This window comes from Alosa sapidissima, chromosome 10 (assembly GCF_018492685.1).
Source record: "Alosa sapidissima isolate fAloSap1 chromosome 10, fAloSap1.pri, whole genome shotgun sequence".
Taxonomy (NCBI): Eukaryota; Metazoa; Chordata; class Actinopteri; order Clupeiformes; family Clupeidae; genus Alosa; species Alosa sapidissima.
The window spans coordinates 29,591,925-29,614,424 of NC_055966.1; the positions used below are offsets into that span (position 1 = coordinate 29,591,925).

The 22,500-nt window shown below is 44.7% G+C and overlaps 2 protein-coding genes across 5 annotated transcripts in view; both read right to left on the minus strand.

The window, feature by feature from the left end:
- The window catches only part of celf3b (cugbp, Elav-like family member 3b), a 37,417-nt gene extending 23,466 nt beyond the window's left edge, over window positions 1-13,951 (minus strand). For 3 of the 4 annotated variants that reach the window (XM_042107687.1, XM_042107685.1, XM_042107686.1), the window contains exons 1-3: window positions 13,501-13,951; window positions 12,599-12,848; window positions 5,917-5,999 (exon numbers count right to left, since the gene is read on the minus strand). In XM_042107687.1, the coding sequence (XP_041963621.1) occupies window positions 5,917-5,999; window positions 12,599-12,743 (228 nt within the window). In that variant the 5' untranslated portion in view covers window positions 12,744-12,848; window positions 13,501-13,951. Of the gene's footprint in view, window positions 1-5,916; window positions 6,000-8,665; window positions 8,722-12,598; window positions 12,849-13,500 lie in introns of those variants that run through there. The other variant, XM_042107688.1, reaches the window with a different exon arrangement.
- A 4,002-nt stretch (window positions 13,952-17,953) lies between these two features.
- adamtsl4 (ADAMTS-like 4) overlaps window positions 17,954-22,500 on the minus strand; it is a 35,536-nt gene continuing 30,989 nt past the window's right edge. Inside the window, 8 exon segments of the mRNA XM_042105855.1 lie at window positions 17,954-19,064; window positions 19,249-19,396; window positions 19,511-19,690; window positions 20,085-20,264; window positions 20,413-20,586; window positions 20,949-21,153; window positions 21,458-21,587; window positions 22,353-22,500. The exon segment at window positions 22,353-22,500 is cut by the window's right edge and continues 74 nt beyond it. Coding sequence (XP_041961789.1) covers window positions 18,934-19,064; window positions 19,249-19,396; window positions 19,511-19,690; window positions 20,085-20,264; window positions 20,413-20,586; window positions 20,949-21,153; window positions 21,458-21,587; window positions 22,353-22,500 — 1,296 coding nt within the window. The 3' untranslated portion in view covers window positions 17,954-18,933.

Sequence of the window (22,500 nt, forward strand, 5' to 3'; positions counted from 1 at the left end):
TGTCCTACTTTAAGAAAAGATAGACTAACGTGACCAATGTCAATATTTTTTTCCTTGACCGGCCCAAAAGTGAAGCGGCCCACCGAGAATTCTCCCGATTACTAGCCCGGGCCTGATTCAGTCTTACTCTTCTTGGACTGAAGGCAAGTCCTGCGATGCTAAATAGCCTTTCACAGGCCGCTGAGGCAGGTAGCGGGGTGTTCAGCTTCACAGAAGCTGCCAATGTACAGAAACATTTCTTGCAAATACGGACACGGGTGTATGACGTTAACTTCACCACGACCCTGTTCACCACTATCGTCGGGGTGGTCGTCTATGATAACGGGAGGTCCTCCAGTAGATGCTCGTACTCATGGCGGTTTCAGTTGTGCGTCCTCCTCCTTTAACAACAAACACGCGCTGAAATAGAGCGTGCGGCGTGCGGAGCGTGCGTAATGCAATCTAGGAGCAGTGATTCACCAAACCTCCCTTATTGCAGTCGCACACATTTCTTCTAATTTTATGTTTTAGTAACGAGTAACGAAGATGCTTAGTGGAAATATAACGGAGTAAAAGTATACATTTTATCTAGGAAATGTAGTGGAGTAAAAGTGAAAGTTGCCATAAATTGAAATAGCGAAGTAAAGTACAGATATGTGAAATTTCTACTTAAGTACAGTAACGAAGTATTTGTACTCCGTTACATTACAGCACTGCCCCACACACGCTAGCCCTTCACTGGATTACACAAATATATTAAATAATTACCCCACACATGCTAGCCCTACACTTGATTACACAGATATATTAAATAATTACCCCACCCATGCTAGCCCTTCACTGGATTACACAGATATATTAAATAATTACCCCACACATGCTAGCCCTACACTTGATTACACAGATATATTAAATAATTACCCCACCCATGCTAGCCCTTCACTGGATTACACAGATATATTAAATAATTACCCCACACATGCTAGCCCTACACTGGATGTGTACAGGATGACACAAATATACTAAATTAGCCCAAATATGTTAGATATGTACTGGATGACACAATACTAAACTAGCCTATACACATGAATATTAGACTGGATAACAGAGATACAGTATGCTAGCCAACAAGCATTAAAATAGCTCTGAACAACAGAAGTACGCCAAATTAGGCCACAAACATTCACACTACTCTGGCTCATAATGGCAGATCCCTCTAGGGTGACAGTGCATAGCAGGATGCTAATGAACAAAGAACCCCTCACCATCTAGTACACACACATATATGAGTCACCTACAGCAACACACAAACACACACAAATACACACAAGTACGCACCATCATACACTCACACACACACACACACACACACACACACCAGCTTATGCTCAAACACACACACAGACACTCACACAGACACACACACAGACACACACATGTACGCATAGACATACTACTGCTGTTCCAGTAATATCCTTACCAATGGCATTACTCCTGTTACGAGCACTGGTGTCCACATAGACACACGCGCATACACATGCGCACACACACAAACACGCACGCACAGACCCACGCACACACGCGCACACACACACACACGCACGCATTCACAGGCCTACTACCGTGTTTTTACAGTAATAACCGTATGGCATTACTCCTGTTAGGAGCACTGGGCACACACACACATGAACGCACACACACACATGAACGCACACACACACACACACACACACACACACACACAGTCCAGTAGGCCTACTAGTGTGTTTTTACAGTAATAACCTTATGGCATTACTCCTGTTAGGAGCACTGGGGGCAGTGGGGCACACCTGGTAAGCTGCTTAACACAATTTAATTTAATCTAACCAACAGATCAATGAGACAGACAGAGTAGGTAGGTAGTGTGTGTGTGTGTGTGTGTGTGTGTGTGTGTGTGTCTATGTCTGTGTGTTGTGAATTCAAATCCCGTATCCTTGTATGAATCAGGCTTCCCACCCATTTTCCATGAATTTTCAATGACCTTGAATGACATTACCATGACTTTTCACGGCCTATAAGTACAAAATTGCTTACTTTACGCCAGAAGTTGTGGCTAATTACGTAATATGACATTTCCAGGTTTTCTATGACTGTGGGAACCATGATGCATGTATGTATGTATGTATGTATGTATGTGTATGTATGTATGTATGTATGTATGTATGTATGTATGTATGTATGGATGGATGGATGGATGGATGCAGTGGTGTAGTATAGTTAGCTGTAGTGGGTATTCTGTGATGTAGTATAGTTAGCTGTAGTGGGTATTCTATGATGTATATTTAGCTGTAGTGGGTATACTGTGATCAACCCCAAATGTTAATACTTATCCTTGCCTATTTTAAGTGGGTATACTGAGATGGTAATGCTTTTTAAGTGGGTATACTGCGTAGTACTGCGCAGGATGGATGTATGGATGTATGGATGGATGCACATTGGTGTGTGTGTTAGAGAGAGGAGAGACAGTCATATGTATGTGTAGGGATTTGTATGCAGGTGTGTACTGTAGGTTGGGATGGAACACAGAGGGAATGGGAGAGACTGTGAGAGAAGGACAGAGATCCCAGGATAGATAACAGGAGCAGAGATAGAGAGAGTGGTATGGACAGACCACAGAACACTGAGAGAAGATAGGAGAGTGATAAGCAAGCAGCAAGCGGAGAGAGAGAGATAAAGCGAGAGAGAGAGAAAGGGAGAGAGAGAAAGAGAAAGTGGGATGGAGAGAGATTAAGAGAGAGAGAGAGAGAGAGGCAGAACGCATAAAGCTATCACCATGCTGCACCCTACAATTCCTGTGCTCCTCAAAGGAGCAATGTCTCTGATTACTAAACAGAGACAGAAAGCAGTCTGATTCCCAGATAATATATGGTGTTGGCTTTAGCTGCATAGACTGCTCTGGCAGGGGGAGACCATTTGTGCATGTGTGTTTGTGTGTGAGTGAGTGTGCATATAGTAATTATGCATAACTGTGCATAATGTGTGTTTATTTCAATGTTAGTGTGTGTATTTGTATGTCAATACAATAAGAGTTTGTGTCTGTATGTGTGTCAGTCTGTGTTCATGTCTGTGTGTGTGTGTGTGTGTGTGTGTGTGAGTCTGCTGCCAGAGCTACTCTTTGTTTATATGAATGCTAGAGCCACAGTTAAAGGAAACAGAGGGGAACAGAAGCAGAGAGAAGAGAAGAGAAGAGAAGAGAAGAGAGAAGAGGGGAAGAGAAGAGAAGAGAAGAGAAGAGAGGAGAAGAGAAGAGAGAAGAGAAGAGAGGAGAAGAGAAGAGAGAAGAGAAGAGAAGAGAAGAGAAGAGAGAAGAGAGAAGACAAAAGAAGAGAAGAGAAGAGAAGAGAAGAGAAGAGAAGAGAAGAGAGGGGAAGAGAAGAGAAGAGAAGAGAAGAGAGGAGAAGAGAAGAGAGAAGAGAAGAGAAGAGAGGAGAAGAGAAGAGAAGAGAGAAGAGAAGAGAAGAGAAGAGAAGAGAGAAGAGAGAAGACAAAAGAAGAGAAGAGAAGAGAAGAGAGAAGAGAGAAGACAAAAGAAGAGAAGAGAATATTGTTGCAGAGGGGGAGTGGGACAGAAGCGCACAGACAGGAAAAGGACGGGGCGCGAAGGATGGAGAGAGCAGCAGGCAGCTCCAGACGGAGAGCAGCCAGGGTGTGGGGCCTGTTATTCGCTCGCCTCCTCTCTCTTTTCAGCCTCTCTCTCTCCATCTCTTCCTCCCTCTCTCACTGTTGAAATTAAACCTGCACCCCAGTGACACTCTGATAAGGCCATCTGTTCCTCTATCCATCCTCTCTTTCATTCGGCTTCTCCCTTTCTCCTCCTCCCCTTGCTCTGCAGTCTCTCCCTCCCTCCCTCTTCTCTCTCCTCTCATCTTGTCTGTGGTTTGACCCGGTCTACGGTCAGCTGCTGTTTACACGTCCAGCCTGTTTCGGTTTTGCAGTTAAATCTCATGCTCACATTCACACCCAAAACAACCCCCCTGTATCTCCTCCTAGTGTTCTGGAACCCCCCGGAATCTCCTCCTAGTGTTCTCAAACAATCTCTGCGTGTGGACCGTGACCAAGACACAGGAATGTGGAAACGTTAGTCACTTGCTGTGCAGTAGAATAAATACATCTAAAAGCCACCTCTGTACCTCTGTGTGCACCGGTGAACCTTCTCTATCTCCACATGATCGGTCATCTCCCGTGAAGCACCAGAAGAGAATTCACAAGCGCAGTGGCACTACCTTTTTTTTGAGGTGTGTGTGTGTGTGTGTGTGTGTGTGTGTGTGTGTGTGTATGAGGCAGGTATGAAATCCCTGCGATTGTAGCTATTCAGCACTGGTGCACCCCTCCTCCGAAACTCGTTAATGTCACGATAATTGCTTTAGCTCAGCTCTAATGGACACTGGGTGCCAAAACACAGCGTAGCCGCCAACGCTAATTTGGGTGTCTGTCTCAGAGCACACACCACTGCCCTCTCTGCCTGTCCATGATACTCGCACCACTGTCTACATTCTGTTGGTAAACGAGACCGATGATAACAAAGACAGGGTCAGAACTAAGAGAGTGAATTAGAAATAGGTGAAGAGGCAGAACATGGGGGACTGACTGAGGGGGACTGACCGAGGGGACTGTGAGAGGGGACTAAGAGCGTGTCAACTCATCTCAGTGTCTTATTTTGTAAGCACTCTGTAATAAAATGTAAAATTCACCAAGATATTGGTGATGAGGACCGGAAGAGAAGTGCGGAATAAAAGACAAAAAACAGAGATACAAAGAAAGAGGGGGGGGGGGGGGCATTTGGTCATCATGGCAGATCAGGGCCAGATCAGTGGCTTGAGTGGGTAGTCAGACATGCCAATCAGATGAGAGACAAGGATGAGATAAAAGAGAGGAGTGGAAAGAAGAGAGGAGAAATGAAGAAAGAAGAGACTTGAAAAGGAGGAGAGGAGAAGAACGGAGATGAGAGGAGATGAGAGAGAGGGAGAATGAGACATCCGCGGGAGGCAGTTCCTCTGGGGTGAATCTCTAAAAAAAGGTCAGATGTGTGTCACGCTCCTAACAGGATTAGGGTTAGCATTAACACCTCTCCCCTCCTCCCCCTCCATCCCTCGCTTCCCCTCCTCCCTCTCCAACACCCCTCTCCCTCGGTCCTCACCCACCCTAGTGCGGTTCTCGGCTGAAGATCTTTATCAAAAAGCTGACAGTAGGAAATATAGGTGGAACCATGATTACAGAGAGAGAGAGAGAGACAGACAGACAGAAAGAGAAAGAGAGAGCGAGAGAGAGGGAGTGGGAGAGAGAGAGAGAGAAAAGAGATAAGAGCCAGAGGGCATGAAGGGATTTGATGGAAGAGTGCTAAACATGAGACCCATCCTTTCTGTGCTATGTCTATATCTATATCTACATGTATATCTATATTTATATCTATAGCTATACAACTGCAAACTGGCCCAGATCTATCCAAGCTTCAGCCTTAAGCCCTCAAATCAGCACAGATGTCAAATATCCACCCACCCATGCACTCACTTTCAACACTATGAAATCTCAAACATAAAAAAACAGCCATTTTGGAACCATGGGGTTGGTGCCAATAGGTTGCCAGTCGCTTGTTCAGTGACTGTGTCAAAGCTCTTATCCAGAGACAAACATCCTAAAATGTTTATGTCTTCCAACAGGCAGAGCGGAGGGAAACCAAGATAAAGCTCTGAATTTGATAACACATTAACCTAATACTGGTATAGTTTAGCAAGCAAAAGATCGTGCAGAATTAATTTGTAAAAACTGTCACACGATACACACTGGGAATATAGGACAGGACTTGCCCCTGTAGTGCTGCATGCTGTTAACAAACACACACACGCGCACACACACACACACGCGCACACACACACACACACACACACACACAGGACTCACCCCTGGCAGGGTCTTCTGCTCGTGCAGTGCACTCTGGGCCTTGAGGGCTGACTCCCGGGCACAATATGTCAGGAAGGCACATCCTGAGAGGAAAAGGCAGAGACAGATGGACAGGGGTGGAGAGGAGGAGAGAGATGACCAGAGAGATGAGCAGAGAGATGACCAGAGAGATGAGCAGAGAGATGACCAGAGAGATGAGCAGAGAGATGACCAGAGAGATGAGCAGAGAGATGATCAGAGAGATGAGCAGAGAGATGATCAGAGAGATGACCAGAGAGAGGATCAGAGAGAGGATCAGAGAGATGAGCAGAGAGATGACCAGAGAGATGAGCAGAGAGAGGATCAGAGAGATGACCAGAGAGATGACCAGAGAGATGAGCAGAGAGATGAGCAGAGAGAGGATCAGAAAAAGATGCGAAAAAAACAGGTTAGGGAAACGTGCATTGTTTTACATGTTTAGATGGTCTTTGTAGCTCCATCCAGCAGCATCACACACAGCAGTGGTATCAAGTCACACACACACACACACACACACACACACACACACACACACACACACACACACACACCGAACTGTTCAACAACGCCACACAGCACAGCACAACACAGCATCCCACCGCACTGCATCAGAGCAGCCAACAGACTGAGACAGGAGGCACATGCTTCAGGTGGAAATTCGGATGAAGTATGCTAATAACACTACATGATATCACCACATGATGCAGCATAATAACAACACTAGATAATGCAACCACCACCCAGTAATACAATATACACACAACATCAACCACACCAGGCTTGTGCAAAATTCCAGAATTGAATTGAAACTGGCTCTTAAATTCCAATTCAATTCTTGAATTTCACTTAGATTTCAATTGAGGTAGCAAACAGGAAGCAGAATTGCAATTCGAATTGTGCACAAACCTGAACCACACCAAACAAATATAACCACCAACCAGTTAAACAGCAACACCAGGTCGTACAACCATCACCTACAGTAGCAAAACCCCCACAGCACCATACTACCACCATACGCATCAGTAATGCAGTACACCAGAACAACATTGTCCAATAACATAACAGCACAGTAATTCTACAGCGGCATGCACTAGTACTTCACTGTGACCAAACTAGTACCACGCTAGAGTCATTCTGGATACCACAACAGACCATGGCATGGTATGTAATGATCACCCATCAGAATGCATCATTTAGAGCTCTAATAATAAGCATGTTTGGCTTGGTAGCTGGCCATGGTCCTAGGTGTCCTGTAGCATATATTGTGTGAGCAATGTCTGTAGATTCTCCTGAGGATTATGGGTGATGTGGTGGGTTATGGGTGATATGTTTTTTAGAGAGCCTGCTGTAGAGGGGAGACTGGGGAGAAGGTGGGATACTTTAGTACACTGAGGGCTGGATGTACAAAGATTTGCGTGCCCACAGCCGCAGTTAACCGATGGCGACATTCAAAAGAAGCGATAATACTATGATAATAAGATGTGAGAAAGCAGTGGCTAGTAGTTGTACTTCACTTAAAAAAAATACTCAAACTATTTACTGCACATAGACTATGACAGACGTATTACCCTAGACTAGCAGATTGGGAAGTGGATGACGTTAAAGTGAAAATACGACATTAGAAAGACAACAAAAGTTAAGGTTGCTTTAGACAATTAAGGAAATCTGGTGCTCTGATACTGATTCTGTTGTCTCTGAAAGTTTCTGTAATTGACGCATTTAATCGCAATCTGGATTATAAGGTGGAAAGTTTTCACCGCAAAACAGACGTGCACTTTTTTTCATACATGGTGGAATACCTAATTAATCGCTATTAACACTTATCCTCCCATGTGTTAATACTCCCACTTTTACTCCCACAAATGCATATGCATCAGTAAGAAAAGCGCAGATAGCCATTCCGTGCTCCAATGGCACGCAAAATGCGCTTTGATCCATGTGCGATCAGTTTTGTACATTTGATGCCATGTTTTAAGGTGCGAAAAGCATCAGAAACAGGCTGTAATTTTGGCGGTTTGCCTGAGTTACCACAAGGAGTAGGGGACAGAAAAAGAGGGTTGAGGGTTGGCTCCTCTTGAAGTTCAGAAAGCCTAGAGCTAGTTGGATTATTGTGTTACATTAGGTTGGAGTACTGCCTCAGATTGTAATAGATGAAGGTTATAGCGCCAGATTACAGTAAAGTAGTGCAGCAGGTTCTAATAGTAGACACAAGACAGACAGACAACACAGAACAGAACTGGTCACTGCACAAGATAGGAGTGTGGACACAGCACTCAAACACACACAAACACAAACACAAACACACACACACACACACACACACACACACCACACCACACACACAGTATTCTGGACTGATCTGGCATAAAAAAAGAAGCTAAATGTATCACACAGACACACACAGACACATTTCCTTCAGTCTTCGTGTCTCTCTTTCTCTTGTTTCTCCCATCCCCCACTCCACACTATGATGCACACACACACACACACACACACACACACACACACACACACACACACACACACACTCTCTCTTTCACACACACACCCACCCACCCACCGACCCATGTACACACAATACAATAACATAGCTCCTCCCACAATTTTAATCTTACTCCCACGCACACTTTGATGGAATCCAGTCATCTCTCTCTCTCTCACACACACACAAATTCTCTCTCCTTCTCTCTCTCTCTCCTTCTCTCTCTCTCTCTCTCTCTCTGGGCTGTACCTTGGTGCGTAGGTGGACGCCTTTCGTGAGTGCTCTTCCTACACCTGTCACAACCACTAAGACAGTAGGCAGCATGTTAATGAACTAGATTCTGAACAACACAGAAACACACACACACACACACACACACACACACACACACACACACACACACACACACACATAGACACAGACAGACACACACACACACACACACACAGACACCATCATGATGTAAATTAACTAGATTCTCAGCAGTATACACACCAACACACACACATAATCATGATGTTAATGAACTGAGGTCAGCAGCTTGAACATAGAGCTACACAGGAACTCAAAGGAGAGCAAACCTTGCTTTCTCCAACATAAGACACACATACTCTCCAATACAGACAACCACACAATTCAAATCTCACCACATTTAAATAACTCAGAACTAATACTTAACAAAGCCAGAAGAACACAAACAACACACACAAGCAAAAACTCCCATACACAGAAAAACACACACATACACACACCAGGAATGTAAGCACACATTCTCTATTGACCCCCGATCCATTCTTACATGTGCCACACACACAGAGACAGAGTGGAACGACCGACATGACAGACAGCTTGTCCTGCGATAAGGGAAAAACTAACATCAAGCAATAATGCCGTTCCAGATGCATGGGGTTAAGAGGGATCACAGAGTCACATGACTCACAACTGCTGTCATTTACTGTAACTTTTCACTTAACAGAGATGAAACTCACACGATTGAGTCTGATGGAATAGAATAGAATGGAACGGAATGGAACGGAACGGAACAGAACAGAACAGAACAGAATATAATAGAATAGAATAGAATACACATTCACAAACACACACACACACACACACACACACACAGCGCTGTAGTGCTGGGCGGTATACCGGTTCACACCGTATACCGGTGTATATTTTCGTTATGATATGAATTTTTAATATACCGCCATACCGGTGTATTTGATTACACAACGTTTGGAACGCTGCGCCACGGGACTTTTTTCACACGCACGCATGGTGCCACTGCGAGGCATAGTGAGGGTAAACACAAAACACCTGAAGTTTTTTCCCTGAAGTATGACCCTTAAGGCTTCATTTATCCTTAGATAAGGGGTTTATTTAAGGGTGTTGCACAGAATGCCTTAAATTGTTTCTTTAGTTAAGGAAAAACGTTAAGGGATACTGCGAAAGGGATTTACCGTCACGAAAATTCTATTGAGATTGTTCAACAGCAACTAGCTGGCTAGTAGGTGATGATGTCGTTAGTTAGCAACCCACCAAACACAGTGAAGTTTAATGATCTTATCATTCATCTCACCTTAAGAATATTTGCTGAAATTATCCAGGTAGCAAGTAAAGCATGTTATAGACATGCACTGAGCAATACAAGCTGGCTAGTTGTCATCAGTGCACCAAAACAAACTTTTTTGTTAATGTTTTGCCTAGCGAACCGAACCGAAGCTCATGGCAGGCTAACATGCCATCCACATTCACATGAAGTTAACGTTAGCCTACCACTAACATCATGTAAACCACACAATAACAATAAGGCATGTTTCTGATAGGCCTATTTGACAGAGTAAGCATATTAGCAGAGAGGTTTCATTTTAAATTGTATAATTTTCAAAAAAGTATAAAGTTGCACAACTTTTTGTATTGGTTTTATAGGCTACAAGATGTTTGTGAAATTTGCACAGTACAGTTCTGTATTTTGACTGCAATTGCCTTTGCATTCTGATTAGATTCTTCATTAGAATCATGAGTGGCTCTTTGTAAACAGCATCATTTTCTGGGGCCATGCAAAACTGCATTACCGCTAGTGTGGAGTTATTCTACATCATGACAGTAAAATAGGCCATCCTTAGTCAATGTACTGCAGCAATTCTTCCCTCAACTTGTAGAAAATGCTGTGAACATCTGATTATGCATGGAAAAAAAATACCGTCATATACCGTGAAACAGTAAGAATTTAGAAAAATACCGTGATATACATTTTTGGTCATACCGCTGTCCCAAGATGGTTGGTTTTAATGTTTGCTTTACAGGGGATGTTAAAACATGACTAAACACCAGTGAGCAAATGAAAGAGGAGGCAGCAGGAGAGGAAGAGAGTGTGTCGAGTGTGTATCCCCCAGCAGAGGGACTTGCTTTTAGAGCTTATGGCTCCATTATAGTGATTGGAGGGCACTCCCAGCTCAAAGCATCTAATCTTTTTCTCATTACACAGACCGAGAAGCTCCACCACTGGGCTAACCATGCCATGACCACGACATAAACATGAGTGACTGAGTGTGTGTGTTAGTGTGTGTGGGTGTGTGTGTGTGTGTGTTCCCATTAGCTAAGAATTAAAACAAACATTTTAAGGTGTGTGTTTATGTATATTACATATGGGTGGATGCGCACCAGGTTATAAATAAGCAATCACATGGCAATTGGTTTAATCATATTCATACCATATATTGACCGCATCTCATTAATGTGCACTATATTTGAAAGGGAAAACCCTTAGTTTAGTTGACAGCACTGAAACTGCAGATGTAGTTTGGCTGTCTGGAGACCTCTGGGCTGTGCTGTGTTACTGTTTAGAGCCGTGGCCTACAGCCGAAGACAGCAGAGGTCTAAAGAGATACAACACGAAATGACAGGCCTCTTCATCCATGTGCGCCTCTTTGGTGATGCCAAAACATCACCTTCCCAGGAGGACAATCTAGGGTTAAACTGGACTGAACGAGGAGAAGAGACCACACACTGGGGGGATACGCGCAGATTTTGTCGACAATATAGTGTGTGTGTGTGTGTGTGTGTGGGCGGGGTTGACTTTCACTCTCATGAATGGGAGGGAATGGAATGGGCAGAGGTGGACATCCCGGGTTCAGAAAGTAAAAGTCCTGCCAAGTATTTCATCCAACCTTTTAGTAAACCAGTTCATCCTAATTAGCAGCCAGGTAGATCAGATAATTAGTGATATCATCTGTGTTAAGTGCACAGGAAGAATATATGGCAGGACTTTTACTTTTTGGACCCAGGATGTGTGCCTCTGGGAATGGGCATACACATACACATGCAAACACACACACACACACACACACACATGGGCTCCAGGATTCAGCAGCAGATCTCCAGGAGGAAGGGACAGGAGAGGAATGGAGGGATAATCAAACGAGCTTGTAAACCTGAGCCACCAACACACTGCCTTTACAAAACACATAGCCAAAACACACACACACACGCGCGCGCACTCACACACGCACTCACTCACTCACGCACGCACGCACTCACTCACTCACTCACTCACTCACGCACACACGCACGCACGCACGCACAGATTAGAGGATGGATAGAGGGGGAAAAAAGAAAGCGAGGGAGGGCAAGACAAGAGAGATGAGATGAGATGAGGTGGGGGTGGGGGGGGTATAATGACAGGGTCTGAAGTTTATGGAGCAATTGTCATGCATAATGACTCTTTTTTTAGCAACACCTATCTCATGCTTCAGTGAACCCCTTCACCCGCTCTGGCAGTCCGTGTCCCCGCCCCATGTTCTTGGAAACGGTGGCGCCGGACTGCAAGCATCAGTGTCTCCCTGATTGCCATTGACATGCAAGCCGACCGGCACGCCGAGAGACCCAGCCTCCTCCAGACCCAGGATGTGTGTGTGTGTGTGTGTGTGTGCATTCATCACTGCCTGAGTCAGCCCTCTGACAGGGGTATTAGAGGAAGTGGCACTTGAAACAAATGGCTGAACTTGGTCAGTGTGCGGTCACTAATAGTGTGTTGACCAAGGAACAATATCGACCCCCTTAACGAGTGAACACATATGGAGTTTCCATGATCACAAAGTGTTAGGCCTATGTTCACTCACCCTGTGTTCATCATCTGTGTGTGTGTGTGCGTGTGTGTGGTCATCGAGGAGCTCGCCTTACCCTTGTGCATGCCAGTGTACTTGTCCTTTATCACCGTCAACTCGTAGATCTTCCCAAACTGCTCGAAGATCGGCTTCAGGTCTTTCTCTTCCAGATTCCGCGGAATCTGTCCGATGAAGAGTTTAATCGCGTCGGGCTCCTTCATTGCGACGGTGCGAAGTGAGCTACCGACTCGCACCGGGGTTCAGGACTAGAACAGCGGGCTGAGAGAGCGCAGGTGCCGGGAACAGGGGCCGGACCGGGGGCCAAGCTGAGTGGGAAAACAGGATTGCATGATCCTTAATATAGCATACACATTTCAGTAGGCCTATACGTTATTTAATACGTTTTTATCATCATTAAATGATAGAATGAAAACCCTTAATACTATGTGTAATGATATAGATTAGGATTGCTGTTTAACATGAAACAATAAAACAAAGGCGCGTGTCCTCTTATTACAACGATCATGCAAATGATAACCAGCCGTCTCACAGACAATTACACTAACCTACGTGCAATGAAATAAATTATTATTGTTGGTACTGGCTGCTACCTCATGCCAGGCTTTCTTTGAACTCCCTATGAAAAAAAAAAACCCAACGTAAACAGAGAGACGCGCAGCTGTGATGCCAGCTCCCTTTGTTTAACCCTGTGTAGGTATAGGCGCTGTATGGTAATGTATGGGACTCCTTTGTCCGCCTGCGCTCCCAACACTTAGCAAAGAAAGACTACTGCTGGCAATTAAACAACCACTGATAAAATGCAATTGTATACGAAAGAGAACGACACCCGTACTAACAAACTATTTTCAAATTTTCCCATCTTTCTCCGCGGTGGTGCTGGCTACTCTCCCTATGCCGTGCATCCCGTTGCGCTCCCGAACGCTTTGAGTCTTACATGCTGCGATGTAGGCTACTCACCCTTCTCTCGTGCCTGGGGTTCTCTTTCTCCCCGGTGAAATCCGGTTGTAGTTCTTGTCCTGTGACGGCACTTATTTTGGGTTATCCACAGCTCGTGAAAGACCCCTCTCTCACATACACACACTCACACACATACACACACTCTCTCACGCACGCACCCAAGGGATGCTGGTGATGTTGATAGGTCCAAGACGCTGTCCTTCCCACGGTTCCGTTACTACAACTCAGCCCCCCCTCCCCAAGTCACGATCTCCCCATCTAACTCAGAATCAACCTGCTACTGCCCCTAAAACAGCTCAGTTGCCTCAAATCGCAGCTTAACCACAGAACTCCCAGGAACGAACACCGGATACCTGCCAGTAAATGCCCAGTTTGTAAATTAATGTAATCATTACAGCGCTCCCGCGCAACCCTCTTTCCTCCCCTTCGCTTTTGACGTGGTCCGCCGGTGTCTCCCTCTTCTTCTCCCCTCCCTCTCTACGCCCTCCCCCGAGTGCTTGACAGTCCGTGATGTAACAGTCAGGGACATACTGACTCTTACATCCCTGATATCTCACGAAAAAACACTCTTACCCAACTGCTTCAACATACAACAACAATAACTACTACTACTACTACAGCATGGTAGTGCTATTACTACTAATGCTAAAGCTAATTTACATATTCTACTGCTGCTGATGCTACTAGTACTATGTCTACTACAATATTATCACAATAATAAATGCAAATAATCCAAAATGACCTATGTTAAAGAAAAGCAACAGGAGAACCAATATGTAGGCTACAAACCAGTTTGCACAGACCATGAATTCCTGTGGGTTCCATAGTTCCCAGCCTCTTGTAATGTGAGACCCTATCTTCAACAGTTCTTTAACAAATTCAATTGACTGCAAACAGTCACAGCACGGCATTCAGGGCTTGTCGTGGTGCATTAATAAAGCAAACTTGAATAGACATTAGAGAGGGAAATTATTTTTCGTTTTTGGCTCACGTTTAACACTGCGCGACGGGCTCTGACATTCTGGCCCGCATAGCCTCCTATTGTTCTGGCCATGAGCTCTGACCGTGGTGCTGAAGCGTTCCATACTGCCGGGGAGCGCGCGCGCGCATAACACACACGCACGTGCACATTCCATGCCTTTAAACAATTATCTTAGCCGGACACATACTGAAGTTTTTTATAAACTACAGAGGAAACCACGCAGGTTTTGTTATCATTTCAACAACATCTTAAGGATGTAATAGTCAGTGTTTGATACTAACATAGCCTTCAAGTGGAATGTTCTGTTGTGTAAAAAATAAATATAGCCTATGTTTATTTCTTATTATTTCAACCAATCATAAACATGCAGTCCTTACACACAAGCACACACGAACACACACGCTTATTTCCTTTATATGAAGTCATTAAGTTCACAGTGATTTGCTTTGAAAGGTCACCATCTGCCTCTCGTGCCCCCAGCTTCCCTGCCGACTTCCCTGCTCCCCCCGCCTTTTCTGCATATAAATACGAGCGGACCCATAGGTTGGGTCACGCAGCCCTGTTGGCACGCGTACCCTATGGAACACCCTCGCTGTATCACGAATCCGTGGCGTGAGGCACGGAGAGTTCTCGCGTGACGTAGGAACGCAGGACTTTGCTTCGCTTGATTCTCGTTCGGAAATCAAACGTGAGCCTGAACAGGGCACAACATTGCCATCTGGCGGTGTATCTGCCTTAATGGAAAATATCTACGTCATACCTGTCAACACTCCCGTTTTTCCCGGGTTTCTCCCGTATTTCAAGGTCATCTTTTAATTTTAATCAATGATTAAAATCATTGATCCATTCAGGTTGCCAGATTGTGTATGGAATACACCCTACACATACACGATCACTTAGTTTCAACCGTTTTGTCATAGGCTAAAACCTGGCAACCCAAAACCCAAATAAGGAAGCGGGTGCCAGCTGCGCAGCCTGAGTCTCGTCGTAAGCAAGCGGGCTAGTTGAATGGCCTACTCCAGAACTAGCTGTTGTGAAATTGTTGGGAATTTAATTGATTAACATATCACATAAACTGTTATTGAGTGTTGTTGATACACTGAACTTGTTCCCTCGGAACCAAATCTGACAGCAAGCAGCTTTGGAGTTTTGGAAGGTAATGGTAAGGTAAAAGCAACGACCGAAATGCAGTGTTGAAACACATGTATGAAACGTTTTAAATATGCAAGTTTAGATCCGGTATAAACGTTTATGGAAAGCTAAATGTTGACAGGTATGATCTACGTTTACTGCTCCTCTGACTGGAACTATATGAACTAACGGATGTAATGTTATGTAGTCGGCCCCCTAGAGTTAACTGACATTTCCTAGGCTTGCGTGATAGAGGAGATGGTGCAAGGAGAGTACACCGGTCACTCCACACACGTCAAATGAGCTGGGTTAGACGAGTAAGACGAGTAAGAAAATCGTGATGGAAAGCTCAGACAGATGCCATCCAGATGCCATGCACCCGTGGCATCTAATACTTAGATGTGCGAGCAAAGATGGGGCGTGTAGAAATTAGAGAGAAAAACGAGGCAGGCAAGTGGCATTTTTCTGTTTATTGGTTATAAATGTTTCACACGCTGTTTTGTTTTTTTTAAAAATATTACAATAAAGTCACATTTCACAATAACATCTTCACTGTAAAGTTCTTAAAAGACAGTAACAAAAGGCAATTTGCTACCACTTTGTTTGGAAAACTGTAATAAATTATGTCCTTTTTATGACAAATGATAAATTACTATCCATTTAGCTTTTTTATATATAAAAGTAACATCTCTAAGCAATTTAGGACATAAATGTAAATAATGCCAAACTCTCTTCCTCATACAGAACACAGAATACTTCATAATTCCCCAACTACATATAGACATTCAGTACAGAAGACAAAACCTACAGACAAAGGTCACAGTCTAAAAATCACTTATTCACTCACTCAAACACACAGTCACACACACACGCACACGCACACGCACACACACACACACACACACATAAACACACACACACACACACACACACACACACACACGCACACACACACACATACACACACACACACACACACACACACACACACACACACACAGGTCCTTGAATGACACAGAGGCTTGTCTTTAGTCTGATGTTTTCTGACAGAGGCTTTGGCTCCATCTGTTGGGCCAACCCATTATGGACTACAGAGGACAAACCCTCTATGGGGTGTGGGCATCTGTCTGTTATGGGGGGCGCGCGCACACACACACACACACACACACACACACACACACACAGGCACGAAAGATGTGGTGTAAAACCGTTTAAAACACTTTAACGCTCTAACTATGACGAGTACAAATCATAATTTGTGTATGTATAATGGCAGAGTAGTGGGTTAGTCATGCAGGACCTGCATACTATGGCTATAACTTCAAATATACACAAAGGCAGGGTTCAACGGAGCTGTCCGCATATCAGTTTGTTGGCAAAATAGACCAAATTAATGTATTGGGACCTCTTCCGTTTCCTTCAGCTTGAAAAAAAATGTCACTCATAGTAAATAGTAAATAGTTTGAATTTTCCTCATTTGGGCTTGTCAATATGAACAACTCACATTCTTATGTTATCATGATGGAATATGCACCTTCAGAGAATTTACAGATGAAACTATGGGTTTGGTGAAGATGATACATATCAGTCAACTTCAACTTGAAAAAAACTGTTCTGGTCAGAGTGAAGTAGTTCTCCTTAGTGCATACTGATCATGGACATGGTCATCAGTGAAGTCAGTCTGCCTGCTAATCATGTGGTAGTCCAGAACTGTCCACTGAATAGTGTTGGGAGGCTAAACTCAATGGGCGCTAGCATCTGATAAAGTGTTGGGAGGCTAAACTCCATGGGCGCTAGCATCTGACAAAGTGTTGGGAGACTGAACTCCATGGGTGCTATCTGATAAAGTGTTGGGAGGGAGCTATGCTCACTGCAAGGATACTGTGGCCGCTAGCACCCCTTCAACCAGATACACTGATCCACAGTGCTCAGAAAGAATATAGCACAAGCTCGGAACAGTCTAGTACAAGCGTGGCACAGTGGGACAGCATGGGAGTGTTTGGAGCAGACCTGGGGCCAGACACAACATGGCTTCTAGCTCTGCCCTGGCCCACATACCATATGTTCCAGAAGCATCTGTAATCAGGGCTTGTGTGTATGTGTGTATGCGTGCATGTGTGCCTGATTGTGTATGTGTGGTTCTTTAGTCATTTTTTCTATATATTAATTTTAATTTTGTAATTTGTAGGTGCTTTTATAATTTAAAGGGATATTCCACCATTTGGGGAAATACACTCATTTTCCACCACCTTCCCATCAGATTAGACCGTTAGCATCTCTGCTATAAGCTAACGGTCTAATCTGATTCAATGAGCTGGAGCTAAAAGTGTTACTGTCAGACTCAGAGAACGGCTGGATGAACTGGGGAAAGGTAAAACTCAATTGTTTAACTCAAGGGGAGGTGGAAAATGAGTGTATTTCCCCAAATGTGGAATATCCCTTTAAAGATTAGCATTGCTCTGTTTTTGGCACGCTATTCCTTAAGTGTTTTTAAGTTGATGGGGTGGCGGGGGGGGGGGGGGGGGGGGGGGTTACTTACATTCAATTAAATGGGAAGAAAAACTGCTCAAAACAGTTTAAGTTCTGAGTTTTATCCAGTAGAGGGGAAGTCTACATTCAGTTATTTATTCTTATTGAACTTTTTTAATATTTGCTTGTTTGTTTTGCTTTCTGGATGACCTACAATCTAACCTACACAGAAAACAACTGCTTGTTTTTTTGGCATATACAAATATACATATACAAGTACAAAAAACGTTGCACATACTGACAATGTGCATATCTGCTTGATTGCAAGGTTTGTATAGGCGTCACACAGATATGGCACTTGGTTTGTATTGGCATCAGATATGACACTGGATTTGTATAGGTGTCAGATAGGCATCAGATATGACACTGGATTTGTATAGGTGTCAGACAGGCATCAGATATGACACTGGTTTTTTATAGGTGTCAGCTAGGCATCAGATATGACACTGGATTTGTATAGGTGTCATATAGGCATCAGATATGACACTGGATTTGTATAGGTGTCAGAAAGGTCGTAGGTCTGGGCCCAGCGCTGGCTCGTAGCCTGGGGTGAAAGGTGAGGGCATTGGGGTAAAGGTAAACTAATCCTCCGTCTGCACTTTTGCTGGGAGTCACTCCCACCAAGCAGGTTTATGATTGGCTATCTCCTGGGGATTATACCTGTTCTAGTCTGTGATTGGTCGAGCTCAGGCATGAAGTACTGTCCGTGGCCAATCACAGCATGGCTTGCACTCCTCCACCGGCCCCCTGCGGGTGGGTGGGTAATGGGTGGACCTCTGCTGCTGCTCAGGTCAGTGTCTTTTGGCCCGCATAGCACTCTGGGTACATGAGGCGCAGCAGGCCGTCTTGTAGTAGGAGTAGACACACAAGCGTGCCTGGACCACCATCATGCAGTTATGACGAACGTCTCTGCAGTTCTCATCTGATATAGAGAGACAGAAGAGAGAGAAGAGACCAGACATGGGGGGGGGGGGGCAAGAGATAAGGGGTATAAAAGGCAGAAATTCAAATACAGTACAGATAGATGTAGATATTCATATTCATAATTCAGATATTACAGGAGAGAGAAAACACACACACACACACACACACACACACACACACACCTGCAACTAGTGGACTGCAAGGTATAATATTGCAGTCTTGCTCCTGTGGTGGTTTGGTGTCTTCTTCACAGTCCAAACTGTGCTGTTTGTCTGGGCTGAGACACCGTACCTCCCTGACCTGTTTTCCCTCGCCACAGGTGCGAGAGCACTGGAGAAAGGAACACAGAGACAGGAATTCAGCAAACCACACCAACCCCCCAGTTGGCCTTTTACTTCTCTACTGTTCACACCATCTCTCCCTCTCTCCTTTTCTTTCTCTTACCGCACTCCATTCTGTGGTGAACCACTGCGGTTGACAGGGGAACAGCTCGCAGGTCTGCACTGGGGAAGGCTTTTCCAGGTGCGCACACTGGCTAGCTGCTGTCATAGTATAATCGCTCCCAATCTTCTGGACACAGATGAGGTCTCTTCGCTGGGTTCCGTTTCCACATGGTGAACTGCACTGTAGGGGGGGTTAATTGCATGTGTTTAGAGTTAATGAAACAATTATGTATGATTACGATTTAATTCTGAATTATATCCAGTTAGTGTATAGGTTTTATTTAGAGGGGGTTGAGATACTTCATTTACCCCCATGCCCCCATGTCATAACACAATGTACAGCAAGAACTCTCAATAATACACTATTTCTTAACATCTTATCACCTCTTACTCATTATTGGATTTGATTACTTTTTTAATAACTCATTCAAAGCTTATTACAATACTCAACTTAACCAAAGCCGTCAGTGGCAATACAGAGTACAAGAAATGTCTCTGTGTAGACCAGTCTGAGACAAAAAGTTTCTTTTAATAGACATTTAGTCCTCCTCAGTGGACCAAGTGAAATATCTGACCTGTCCCCATGGTCCAGTGAACCACATGGCTGTGGGCTGACAGGGTCCCCCGTTGCAGGCCTTCATGTCGCGAGGTTTCTCCCCGACACAGTCGCCAGTCCCGCCGCCTTCTCGGCCACGCCCACGTGTCAGACACACCACCTCCCTCCGCTGGATGCCTGGACCGCAGTCTGCTGAACACTGAGAGAAAGAAAGAGAGAGGGAGGGAGAGAGAGAGAGAGAGAGGGCAAATGCAATTAGTGAAATAATAAAATGTAATGAAATATTTCATCATTCAGAAATCTTGTGGTAGAATGTTGACGACTTAATCCCACTAGCCATTACTCACAGTGTTTGTCCAATCCGTGAAGTACCAGTTGGTGACACACGGCCCCATGTGACAGTCTTCACTTCTCTGTGGGCGGAGTCTGGCATTGCATGCACCGTCACTCATAATGTCGCCTTGGTTACTCACACAGCGAACATTCCGAGTCCTCTTCCCCATTCCACAATCCACTGAGCACTACCACGGCAAACACAAAAAGTGTCAACACACTCTCTCTCTCTCTCACACACACACACACACACACACACACACACACACACACATACATACATACATACATACACACACATGTATGTACATCCAGACACACATGCATAGAAGTGTACACACCAGAGGAAACACGGGTTACTCTACGATGCACACAACAGTAAACATGATGCATGCAACATACAGACACACACACACACACACACACGTCTTAAATACAATTTCCATGTTTTTTATATACAGACAAATACACACTCTGGCTTTCCGTCAGTAACACAAACACCAGTTCCTCCACACTCACACACACACACACAGAGCTGCGTGTGACTTACGGAGCTCCAGTCAGAGCTGACTTCCCACTGGGAGCAGACTTTGAGCTGGCAGGGCTGGGTGGCGTTGGGCCGGGGGAGGCTGGCGCAACGCTGGGGGTGCACCATGGTGGTGCGGTTACCGAAGCTCAGCCGACACTGCAGCTGCCGCTGCTGAATGCCCCTGCCACACGTCACACTGCAGTCCGACCAGGAGCCCGCCTCCCAGCTACACATACGCACACACACACACACACACACACACACACACACACACACACACACACACAAACATACACACACACACACACACACACACAAACACACACACACACACACACACACACACACCAAAACACAGACACACACATATACACACACACATGAACATGTAAAATAAAGAGAAAGAATGAGATGATCAAAATATGAACAGAACAGGCACAAAAACACACAGAGTTGCCAGGGAAGACTAAGGATATAAAAACTGTTATCATAGGACATTTACACACACACACACACACACACACACTTACAATGGGGGGCATGGGTGCACGTTGCAGGGCTCTTCCTCTAGAAGGGGTTTGGAAGCTGAGTCACACCTCCTCTCAGGGACTTCCTGTTCTGTGTGACGGTTCACACAAACAATGACCCTGTGCTGGGACCCTACACACACACACACACACACACACACACACACACACACACACACAAAGATCAGTTTACACAGACCTTGAACATATATACACATAGATTACATAACAACGCTCACACATGTGCGCACACACACATAAGCTTTAAGGCCTTAAAACACACAAAGAGCTGGCCTTATCAACAGACACACACACACACACACACACACATATCAGCAATCTGCTGAATCTGCATATGTTGTAGTGCTTTCAGATTCCTAGAGGGGGAGCCGTAGTTCAAACCCAAGGGCAGAGGCAGCCAGCACATAGCTGGGTTTAATCAGAAACAGCCGTCAACAACAATCATACGCGTGTCTTCACATTCACTCTTATAGACCCACATGTGTACATACAGCACACACGCACACACAAACATACACACATACACACACAAACATACACACACACACACACACAAACATACATACATACATACACACACAAACATACACACACAAACATACACAGATACACAAACAAACATACACACAAACATACACACACAAACATACACACAAACAAACATACATACATACATACATACATACATACACACAAACATACACACATACACACACAAACAAACACAAACAAACACACATAAACACATACACACACAAACATACACACATACACAAATACACACACAAACACACATATACAGTACACACACAAACATACACACACACACACACACACACACACACACACACACACAGGGGAGTTTGTGACCTCAGACCTTTTCCGCAGGAAGCAGAACAGTCTGTCAGCGGGCCCTTCTTCCATATGAATGTTGGCTGGTTGTCCAATGGTATATCGGTGCGTGGGGGAATTCGAGCATTACGATTGGGTGCTAAACCACGTGGGCGGGACCTGTCGGGTGTCCA